The sequence below is a fragment of the Condylura cristata genome, unplaced genomic scaffold (assembly GCF_000260355.1).
Source record: "Condylura cristata isolate star-nosed mole 26May11 unplaced genomic scaffold, ConCri1.0 scaffold00042, whole genome shotgun sequence".
NCBI classification, from domain to species: domain Eukaryota; kingdom Metazoa; phylum Chordata; class Mammalia; order Eulipotyphla; family Talpidae; genus Condylura; species Condylura cristata.
Window position 1 is genome coordinate 3837635 of NW_004567143.1, and position 11489 is coordinate 3849123.

An 11489-nucleotide genomic window follows, 5' to 3' on the forward strand; every position below is an offset into this window, starting at 1 on the left:
CCGTCCGGCTGCCCGCAGCTGCGCTGGTGCGCGCTCAGGCTGACCTGCAGCTGGAAGCTCTTCCCGCACGCGGCGCACGTGAAGGGGCGGCCGCTGGGCGGGGCTGCGGGGTGCTTCTTCAGGCCCGGCTTGGGGCCGAAGCCTTTGGTCCGGCTTGGGTATTTGCAGGGGTCCTGGAAGGGCCTGGCCGCCTGGCTGGGGTCCAGCACGGCCTCCCCACTGTCAGAAGACGAGTAGGGCAGCGCCTCGGGCCCAGTCCTTGGGTTCAGGCCCACTGGAGGTTTGCACCTGAAATTCCAGCCCCACCGGACGCCCCCCAAGAGCCAGTCCCCCGGGGGGGTCTCGTCCTGAGCCACCGCTGGGCTGAGCTCGCCCATGTCCCTCTCGGGCCGGGCGGGATCGCGCAGCCCCAGCACCGGGTCCTGGCTGGGGAAGGAGCCGCCCTGGCTCTCCCAGGCGCCCTCCTGCACGGGACTAGGGAAGAACCGCGTGGCCTGGCCTGGTCCAAACAGGGTCCCGTGGGCCTCCAGGTCGGTAGGATGCACCGGGGTGGCCACCACCTCTTCTTCCTGGACTTCTGTTTTGATCACGATTTTTACATCTGCTGAAGAAGACGGAGGCTAGTCTCACGCTGGCCCCCCCCACCCCACAGCCAAGGCCTGACACTCAGCAGCTCCAAGCCGGGGGCTCACCGGGTAGGGGGGCGCGGCGCACGCACCTGCCCCGCCCGGGCAGTCAGGTGCGGGGGCCCCTGTTACTGAACCTCCACAGGTAAAGCCGATACCACGTCCCCTCTCAGCTGGGCTGTGGGGCTGGGGGAGTCGCCCCGGGGGCCAGGCAGGCGCACCCATGGCACAGCCCAGCCTGAGCGGCTCTGAGGGGCTGTGGGGCGCCACAGAGGGTGGCGGCGGCCTGGGGCGAATGCCTCGAGCACGCCCATCGGGGCACTGTCACGTGGGGCCGGGGCGCGTTAACCCGCCACACGGCTGTGGGCGCAGCTTCAAGGGGTGGGGTCAGCGCGCTACTGATGACGCTGGTGTGTCTGGCTCATGTCAGTGTCCTGGACCTCACATTCTGAAGCCTGACCCTGGGGACCGCGGCTGCAGGCACAGACTGAGGCGCTAAAGGGTGGGACTGGCCGCCCCAAGGGGCTCAGCCGCCTCCGACACGGAAGCGCGGCTCCGGCCTGGGCCCGTCTTCGCGGCCCGAGTCTAAGTGGCCGACGGGCCAGGGCGGCTTGGGGCTGGCGGCGGTGCGGCCGCCCCAGGTCCCTGACCAGGCGGGCAGCTCAGGCCCCCATACCTTCGGTGGAGGCCGCTGCCGTGCTGAGCTTCAGGGCCCCCTCCGAGCACGCCGAGGAAGGGTGGTGGGGAGGGAGGCCGGCCTGCCAGGAAGCGGGCGCGATGGTGGTCGAAAAGCTGGCGGGGACACCTGTGGTGCGAGAGACGAGGACGAGGCAGTGGGAAGGGAGGCCCCGAGGCCCCGCTGGGGGGGCCCTCAGTGAGCACACGACCCCCACTTCTCTCCTGAGCCCATGAACTGCTGCCCCTTCTCCAAGGCCCCAGCGAGCTCAAAGAGCACTACCTCCTCACCCGGCCCCTCGCCGCGAGGCGGCAGCTGTGACTGAAATGCCAACATGGGGGCAGGAAGAACAGGGGCGACGCCGGCAAGTGAGACAGGGCAGGTGGCACCGAACAGAACCCAGGGGCCCACAGATGTCACTGGTACAGCCCCATCTCAGCCAGAGATGAGGCTGCACCTCGCTGTCAGCCCATAACCCCGCCACCCCTCCCCGGCGCCCCCCAGGCCCTGCGACGACCCGCCTCCCCGCCTGCTCCCCCCCGTCTCAGCCACTCACCAGAGGCAGCGTCTGTGGAGACCTCGCCTGCTCCGGAGTCCAGCTGGCTGAGACCCCACGGCTCCTCCCCGATGTCCGGCTGGCCGGCTGCCCACGCCTCGACCCCCAGCGCCTGCTGCTCCTGAAGCTGGAGCTCGCCCTCCTGCTTGATCTGCATTAAGAGGTCAGGGGCGGGAACCGGGGCCCCCGAGCCTAGGAAAGGGAGAGGGTGTGAGCCCACAGCACTGGGACCCCGGCCTGGGGTGGGGACACAGGGAGTCCAGAAATGGCCTGGTGGACAGGAAGGAGCAGACAGGGCCCACGGGGCCTTGCAGCAGGCCAGGCCTCTCTCACGGGGAGGCCCTGCCCTCCTCTCAGTCACAGAAATGACAGCTGAATTTAACACCACACATCTCCCCAAGCCCTGCCCCACACGTGTATTCGACTGCAAGATCCCAGATCGCATAATCAAACAGAAAACAAAGTCACATCAAGACCTGAGCTGGGGGCAAGCGTGAGGGACGCACTGGACGGCCGGCCGCAGCACCTGGGCTCTGCTGCCTGCGAGGCCAGGGGCCGCCAGCCTGCCCGTCTGGGCGAGGCTAGGCACACTCGGCCGCGAGGGAGCGGCCGCCGGCCACTGTGGCGGGAGGGCCGCCGACGAGCCGCCCCCTCACAGCCCGCACCGAGCGCCGGCCCTAAGCTGAGAAAGCTGCAGACAGACACACTGGGCCTGGAACCAGGCACCCCACACCGCATGCCTCGGGCCCCACTAACGGCCACACTTACAAGGCAGAAGGGGCGCTTTCACGTGGTGTGAAGGCCAAGGCGGAACTCACCCCAAGAATCATAGGAAGAAGATGTGCTTAAAGACTAGAGTAACCAAGTCACCTAAAACAGGCAAAGAAGTGAAGGGTCCGGGTCGCTAAGGCAGGATCGGGGAATTCCTTACAAAAGGCAGGCGGCCTCGAAGGGACACAAGCAGCTGTGGGAAGGAGACTCAGCGGCTGGGCTGGCCGCAGGCGGACGCGCTGCAGAGAGAATCGGGCGGGCCTAGGGCAGAGCCCACGGCCCGAGACGCGGAGGTGAACACACGCGGGGAGCAGCTAAGACCTGAAGGGCACGCGGGCAGTGCCAGCACGCGCCGGTCCAAAGCCCGCACCGAGGTGGAGAGGTGGGTAAGCCAGGAGGGCAGAGACGGCGGATGCCGCAGCCAAAGGCCCCGTGAGCCTGGAGCCGACGCAGCCGGCAGCCACCTGGCCGTGGGCAGCGGGGCACAGGGACACCTTGGGCCGAGCGAAGGGCAGGCCCGGCCACTGAGGGCAGCCACGGGACTCGGCCACGTGGCCAGTCCAGTCGCGTCATGCAGAACGGTCTGCGGAAACGGCCGAACCCACTAGTGAGCGATACGCAGAAATGCTCACGAAAGGGCCACACGTGGGCAGCGGTGAGTCCAAGCACGAACAAGACACGGGCAAACTCGTTAAGCCCTGAGCGCTCGAGGACCCGCGAGCCTCGGGACGCAGAGAGACCACGGGCAGCAGTGCCCCGGCCCGGCAGGCGCAGGAGCAGCGCGAGCGACGCTCGGGGCAACGCTGGCTCCCACGCAGACAGCCCCGTGCAGACGTCGGACACGCAGGCGGAGGGTGGGAGGCACAGCCGTCCGTAAGCAGGGCGAGCTCGAAGCGGGAAGGACAACAAGCAGGCCAGAGCCTAGAACACGTCTGCGACGCCGAGGCGGACTGTGGGCACAGGCGAGGCCCTGCCGCCGGGCGGCTGGGGCTGGCGCCTCCGGGGCAGAGGCGGTAAGAAGTCTGGGGCTCCCCCACCACACGCACCCACCCGCCCCAAGGGGCACATCCCCAGGGGACAAGACCGAAAAGCGAAAACCTGCCCTGAAGATGGAGCCCGCCCAACGCGGGGGGCTCTGGGCTGGGGGGTCGGAGGGAGGGCAGGGCTCCCCCACACTGGTCTCGCGGTGGCTGGTGCCAGGTCCCACCCCTCTAAGTGGCGGGGCGCCGGCAAGGGCCAGCTCTCAGGCCTCGCCGCGCACAGCGACAGGCCGCCGCGGGAGGCCGCCGGCCTCGGCCGCACCGTCAGTCACACAGCCCTTGCCTGCAGGCGGCCCGCTGCGGTCTGAAGCAGAGAGAGACCTCGCACCTCCGGAGAAGCAGGCAGGGGCCAGGGAGGGACGCGATCGCTCCGGCCAGCCAGATTTTGATCGGCAAAGAGACTCTTTGCAGCCCTAACTTTTATTTCACTTCATAGCGCTAAAATGGTCAACGGACAATCGGCATCACAACTAGTCAGCGTGCGCGCACTTTGTGTTCCTGTCGGCACCACTCTGAGCCTGGGCCTGCTGACCCCTTGCACAGCGCGCTCCGAGTCACACGCGCCCACCGGACGCGCCGACGGCGAGCGGGCCAGCGAAGCAGACCAGAGCGCTGGGCCCGTGCCGCTGAGGAGACCCGTCTGCCTCTCAGCAGGGGCAGGGCGCGGGAGGGGAGAGAAACGGGGCCGAGTGACCCGTGGCACAGACCCCGCAGAACAACTCAGGAGACACGACCACCGTTGACGGCAAACTGGCCGGGAAGAAAATCGAGTCTGGAATTTTAATCCGACAGGAGGTTCAGAATGATTAAGCGAACCTGGCAGAGCTCGGACAGACCCGTGTTCCTGGGGGCTCCGCACGCGTCCGCCGCGACGCGGATCTACCCGGTCTAAGCTGACGGAGCCCCTGGGTGAGAGACGTGGCCGGGGGACAGAGTGGACGCTAGAGACGAGGAGAACACACGCGGTTCACGCGACAGAGCTCCTGAGAGCAGCCGGCTCGGGCTTCTGAGTCACCACCAGAGGCCAGTACATTTCAGTCACCTGTTGTCTAGCTGTAACACTCTGAGGGTAGAAGTAGCAGGTACCCCCAAAGCTCCTCGTGCGCCAGGATTTTAAAGCTGTGTATTTGCGTCTAAGGAGCCGAAGGATCTCGGGGACGAGCCACCAAGCAAACGAGAGGCCGCCGGGCCCTCGTGCACGCGACGGGCCACGTCCTCGCTGGCAGAGGACGGCGCGGCCTGCTCTGCGGGGGACTGGCCACCAGCGCGGGGTGGTGCGCTGCCGAACAGGGGCTGGAACCGGCACCCGCTCTTAAAAAGCATAAGGAAGGAGCAGGGTACATCAGCGGGAGACTAAGCAGGCGGACTCTGCTGCGCCAGCAGAGCTGAGCCCGGGCGAGAGGAGGGGAGGAGAGGGCAGCAAGGCAGCGAGCACAGGGTGGGGCCGCCGGACAGGTCACCGGACCGGTCATCCGGGGAGACGGCCGATGCCTTCGAAAAATGACAGCCTGCCAACCTGGCTGCAGGGCTAGGAAGCCCGAAGAGTCCTGGAACTGTGTCCGATCTCGATCGGCAAACAAACGTCCCCCACCAAGGGGCTCAGACAGGCTTCGCCGCTGCTGCCGGCCGACCGAGCAGAGGCAGACGACTCGGGGGCACGTGGAAACAGGAGGGCGCACAGCACCGTGAGAGGACCCGACAACGGTCGTCTGGGAAGGGAAAATTACCAGCAGACTCAGGGATCCTAAACACTCACTCCGGCAGTGTGACCCGGGCCATGCAACGTGAGGGTTATTCCGGAAGCACAGGTCTGGTTTGACGTTACGGCCTAACCTGCCACATTAGCAGGTTCTAGGAAAAATTTCACACAATCCTTTAGAAACGTACCCCATAAAAATTCAAACCATACCGGTTGGAAATGCCTTAGTTACTCAGAAATACCGAAAACATCTTTAACCTGAGGAAGGGCACTGGTGAACGAAACCTTCAACCAGTACCACGACCAATGTTTAAAGAGGATTCCCTGAAAACCACGGACCACAGGACTTAGGGGTTTTCAAGCAGCACAATAAAGCAAAAGACAAGCCATGTGGATCTGGGAAGAAACAAAACAAGGATTACTCACAGAGGATACGATGATCTCTCCAGAAAATACTAGACTCATCAGCTGAGATTAGAAAAGCAATTAGCATTAATGAGGATTTAAACAGGGTTTCCAGATCAAAACAGCAGCTAGTGACGACACTGCAGCTTCCGACTTCGGGAGCCCACCGGCGGCCATTTCTCCTCCCCGTCAAGAGGCGGCAGCTGTTTTTAGGACGGTGATGGTGGCGGCGGCTTTTCCCAGAGTGCTGACGGGCCGGAGTCACCCACTGGCCCCGGCGACGCCCCGGTCCTGCAGGGCAGCTGCCCGGGGGGTGGGGGTGGGGGGGCAGGAGATGAGCAAGGGCTCCCTTGGCCAGTCCCTGAGGCCAACCCCACTGTGAGGTGCCCCTGCGGGCCCTGCCCTGCAGGAGGTCAGGACACTGAGCTAGCTGCCGGGGCAGGCCCAGGCAGGCCCACAGAGGCCCTGGGCGTGTCTGACCAAACAGATGTGCAGGGCCTTTGGGGGCAAGTCACATCAGCCCAGAGCTGAACGGGGGCCTGGGTCGTCACGAAGAAGTGGCTCAGTGAGTGAAAGGGCTGAGCGGCGCCGGAGCAAGAGGAACCAAGTCCAGGCCGCACAGGGGTGCCCGGACAGCTGAGGTTCACCTGACAGCAAAGGCAGGGTGCACCCCAGCGCTCAGAAGGAAGAACGAGGGCCCAGAGGCTCGTTCCTGGCGGACGGCGACCTTGACCGTGAAGGCAAAACTCAGAACGCAGGAGGTGGCTTGTCTGACCTGGAGGCAGGAGTCAGGTTCGTCCTCGTTTAAGATGTGAAAAGGAGAAACCACGAAGGCAGAAACCAGCAGATACAACCCCCCAACAGTAAGATCGATCTTCAGGACACGCAAGGACTGTGGCAAAGCATTAAATCAAGGGAAAGCGAGAGGAGAGCGGGCGGACGTAAAAGGCATGTCACCGAGGAGAGGCGAGCGTGCTGAGCCGGGATGACCTGGGTCGCTCCTCAGGAGCACACATTGTAAACTAGACGTGAAACCACGTCGCCCGCCCCTCCGGGCATAAACGGGACCGAGAGGCACTTCCAGGGCAGCGCGGCGCGTCCCAGGCATGGCTGCTGGGGCGGGCGCCGCGTGGACACAGCCTACCAGCCTGGGCCGGCACCTGAGGCGTTCACACACGGCGTGTTCGTGATGGCAGACGCCGGGAGCGCTGCACCCCCACAGCAGGAGGGCGCCGGTGCTGGGTCCGGCTGGACTGGCTCGGGCCATGTCCAGTGAAGCAGCGAGTTCCAGAAGGACACACGCGTATGGTTTGCGAGAGTTAAGGGGTAAGACAAGGCTGACGGGTGCACCCAGAAAGGAACCAGCGGCAGCTTCTGGGTGTTCACTGGGGGCGGGGGAGGAGGAGAAGTGGGGTGTGGGGGGGGATGGGCATTGCCGTCATGCCCTAAGGCAGCATACGCACAGCTGTACACCTGTAGTCACTACTGAAGACGTGCCACGGGCTTACCACGTCCACGCACGACAGAAACGACACGTCTCAGGAGACGACGCCGAGCCGTAGTCAAGCAGGCGCAGAAGCCTCCAAAGACAGCCCTTCCCATGATGGGGGGCAGGCTGCCACGAGGCGGCTCTTCAGGAGCGAACTCAGACAGTAAATGCAACTCTGGTCACATGTCAGCGAGCTTCTGAGAACTTGGCGTAACGAGGGCTGGAATTCTGGTGACAGGACCGAGGCCCGAGAACAGCAAGGGCACACTGCTGCCCAGCAGCGCGGGCTGGGGCCCCCCTGCCGCGTCACGGGCGGTGCCTGCCCCTCGGCCACCGCCTGCGGCCGCCGACATAAAAACAGGCAGCAGCCTCGGGGAGGACCCACGGGCCTGGGGCAGAAAGCCCCAGGGATTCTCCCGTGCAGCAAACACGACCTCTCGGGGGACTGACGCTTCCATGTGAATAGAGCGGCACCTGCACGTGCCGTACGAGAGCAGAGGCCTCCCTGACCTTGAGCGCGGCGGGCAGGCCACGCTGAGGCAGAGAAAGCAGAGACCCCAAAAGCAAGAGCTGCCCATGTGCTTAATTCCGCCCAGTTAAAAACTCCCTTGACAAGAAGTGTCCAGGCCGGCACGGACAGGAGGGGTCCTGAACGCAGAGAGGGACCAGCTGGCACGGAGCACCGAGGCAAAGAGGCCCCGCGCCACGGGCAGTGAGGAACAAGGCGGGAGCAGAGCAGGCAGCTCCCTGCAGAAGCAGCCAAAGAAGCCTCTGGTGAGGTGCCGGGCCCCTGCGCCCCCGTGGGGAAAATCAAGTTGGGGGTCCCGGCAGCTCCTTCACCTGGGCAGACGGCAGCGCCCCGCTGCCCTGCAGAGGACAGTGTGGGGGTGGACGGCGGCCTAGCCCCAGAGCCACACCGCGCCCCAGAGGCCGTCAAGAGGGCGGGCCGGTGCCGGGCAGGAGGGGCATGAGGAGCTGATTTTGGAATTTTAAGCATCTGTTAACGTCAACGAGTTTGATGTGTGCGCACCAAGGGGGAGATGGGAATGACAGCCTGTGAGGGGTGGGCGGTGGCACGCCGCTTCTTGAGGCAGAGCCCTTCCAGGGTACCAACAGCTTAAACCGTGGGCGGGAAGGCTGGCCTCAGCGTCCAGCCAACCGGTGACCGCGGGAAAGGAGGCCGGGAGCTGAAGAGGAATTTACGTTGCACCAGAAATACAGTGTTTCATACGCGTCCTTCCTCTGAAGCACGAGACGGACAGCACGCAGCCGGGCAGCGTCCGCAGACGGCGGCCCGCGGGGAGCGCACACCTGGGGAGGGGCAGCGCATGGGACGAGGCTGAGGGGGTGGGCGCCCTGGAGGACTTCCGGGAGAGGGGGTGCTGCAGCTTTCAGGGGGTAACCAGGGAACGCCCTGTTTCCGTAGGGACGCAGAGGCGGTCACGGACCGAGGCCGGGAGGTGCGAGGACCACGCGGGCAGGGCCACACGGGGGCTGCGCCAGGTGGTCTGAGCTGGTAAAGGCCAGTAAGGGCGTGAACAAAAGAGGGCGGGACTGAGCTTGAGGGGTCACTGTTGCTGAGGGGTGCAGGGAGAAGCGGGTCTGGGAGGGGCGGTGAAGAACGCTGGGCACACCCCGAAGGGCACGGGGATCGGCGGTGGGCCCACATGGGCGTGGCAGGGTGTCCCGGCCGCGTGACCCCACCCCACAGGGCGCCCTCGGTCACGCAGCTTGCCCAAGCACCCACAGCCCTTTCCTGCACTGTCAGGGGCACCGGCGGCTCCAGGAACACTGCTGTCAGGTGTCCGGATTCACCTTAGTAAAATCTGTGGCGCTGACACGTGGGGGACCTGTGGGCTGTGTCCTGCCGCCACCGAGAGATTTACATGAGATTTGCTTACGGGGCGGAGGCAAGCTGGCGCCTCTGAGCGTGCGCGAGGCAGGCTGTGGCCTGGCCTGCCCGTGTCCCCCCACCCCAGCCCCCCCCCGGGCTCGCTCTCTCCTGAGGCACCAGGCCCGGCCTCCTGCGGGGAGGTGCCGGGTCCTGCAGGGTCAGCTACGGGCCAGAGGTCAAAACTCCACTCGAAGGAAACTCAGATTTCAAACGCTCGAGTTGCGGCGCCTGGGCGTGCCCGGGGGGTCAGGCCCTCACTGTCCCTGGTGTCTCCGGCTACCCCCAGCCCTCACCTGGACTCGGGTCCGCGGGAACGTCTGGAATCTTGGGGCCGGCACGGCGCCAGCTGCATGGCTCCTTGCCGAGTTCAGTCTGGGAGAGGACCTCGGGCTTGGAGATGGCGTAATCTGAGGAAGAAAGGTTCGCGCTTGCCACATCCCGCTCCGAGCTGGGACAGGCGGCCTGGGGAGCCAAAGGGACTAGACACAGAATTCCTGCTTGATGGAGCGCAGCAATTCTCAGCTGTAGGCAGTTTTGTCCCGTGGGGGTCGGGTGCTAGAGGCTGGCGGCTTTCTCGGTGGTGGCGATTGGGGGCTCCGGGGGGAAGCTGTGGGCTCCTGGTGGGTGGACAGTGATGCTGCTGGACACCCCACAATGCTCAGGCCGGAGCCAGGACAGGGTCACTTGGCCTCCAGTGTCAAGGGCTCAGGTAAAGAGTCAGGCACAGAGTGTCCACATTAAGAAGCGGTGCCTGTCTGCAAACTAAAGTGTGACCTCAAGCCGGCTGCCCTGTCCTCCCTCAGCAAGCCTCAGAGTCGTCGGACCTGGGCCACAGAGAAACCAGCTTGAGAGGAAAAGGCCAGGGGCAAACAGCCCGCCAAAACGGTCTCCAGACAGGGCAACACCCCCTGCACCCGCATGTGGCTGAGGCCACATCCCAGCAGCGAAGGCCGCGTGGCAAAAGGCTCAGCTGTGGGGGTCGTGTCTGGAAAGCGGCTTCTCCACTGCAAGGCCCAGCAGTCGGGGCGGGGGGTGGTTGTTAGGGGGTGTTAGGGCCACCACGCTCAGCTGGCGGTGCAGGAGCCTCAGGGCAGAAGGGCCGGCTCGGCACCCAGGGCTGTCCCTGGGCGGAGAAGGCTGACGCTCTGCCCAGCTGAGGGTCCAGCGACGCACACATCCTCGCGCTGCCGACCACCAGCACGGAGCGGCCTGAGGGCTCCCACCTCGCTCTGGCAGAGAAGCGAGCCCCGTGCCTCACCCAGGGAGACCAGCGTCTCGTAGTTGCCGCGCATCACGTGCTTGTACAGCTCCTTCTGCCACTCGTCCAGCTTGCCCCACTCCTGCTCAGAGAAATACACGGCCACGTCATCAAAGGTCACGGGCACCTGGAACCACAAGCGTCAGGCGAGCTCACCCCCGCACCGCCAGGCACGTCCCCGCCCCAGCCCCGTGCCCCGATCTACCTTGGGGGTCTCCCCCTTGCTGCCGGGGGGCAGCCGCAGGATCCAGAAGTTCCTGTTCCTCAGCAGGTTCTCCATGTTCTCTAGCCGGCGCTGCAGCAGCCCGTACTCCTGCAGCAGCGTCCCCAGCACGGCCCACTTGCCCTCCAGCTGGTTCCCGAACTCCACGGCCGTCTTCTCGCAGTCGGCCAGCTTCTTCTCGGCCATCCCGGTCCGGCCTTCCAGGGAAAGCAAGCGGGCGGCCTGGGATTCGATCTTCCGCTCCATGGCCTGGATCGTGGCTGCCATTGTCCACGGGGAAATCTGGCCGAGAGGGAGGAGCCGGCATCACCATCCCACCTGCCACGCCTCTGTCCCCGGCCTCGTGGGGTCGAGTCCCTGGCCCTCCTGCCTGTGGTCTCAGCCACCCGCGTGGCTCAGCCTGGCACCGCCGGCTCCCGCACACATTGCCGCCGGGCTGGGCCGGGCTGAGCGCCTCCCGCAGGGTGTCCAGTGCACGTGGCTAAACAGCAGCGACTGGGCTTTGCCGCGGCATTTCAGTGGCCAGGCGGCAGGCTGCAGATGGGCTAAGGCCGCCAGCACCTCCCATCGCCACACGGGAACGGTCCACAGATGATGACCAAGCAGAAAAACTGCTGCTTCACCAAAGCTGCACGAGAGCGTGTTGCCCAACGGCCTTCTAGCGCATCTCATCACTTTTTAATTAGCACATAAACCGAAGGCTGATTCCTCTTCCCCCAGGACCGTCGGAACTGGTCCCCTCTGCTCCCACAGCCCCCAATCGCCACAATTACAAGCGGCTGCCAGTCTAGACTCTGATGCACCAGCCCTACCCCAAGGGGGAGGATCAGGTCTCAGAGGCCCGAGTGGCGC

General features: G+C 65.2%; 1 protein-coding gene across 1 annotated transcript in view; it reads right to left on the bottom strand.

The window, feature by feature from the left end:
- ZNF746 (zinc finger protein 746) overlaps positions 1–10914 on the bottom strand; it is a 27680-nt gene extending 16766 nt beyond the window's left edge. Inside the window, exons 1-6 of the mRNA XM_012733849.1 lie at positions 10620–10914; positions 10415–10496; positions 9450–9563; positions 1859–2050; positions 1303–1431; positions 2–601 (exon numbers count right to left, since the gene is read on the bottom strand). Coding sequence (XP_012589303.1) covers positions 2–601; positions 1303–1431; positions 1859–2050; positions 9450–9563; positions 10415–10496; positions 10620–10904 — 1402 coding nt within the window. The 5' untranslated portion in view covers positions 10905–10914. The remainder of the gene's footprint in view (position 1; positions 602–1302; positions 1432–1858; positions 2051–9449; positions 9564–10414; positions 10497–10619) is intronic.
- Positions 10915–11489: the final 575 nt, after the last annotated feature.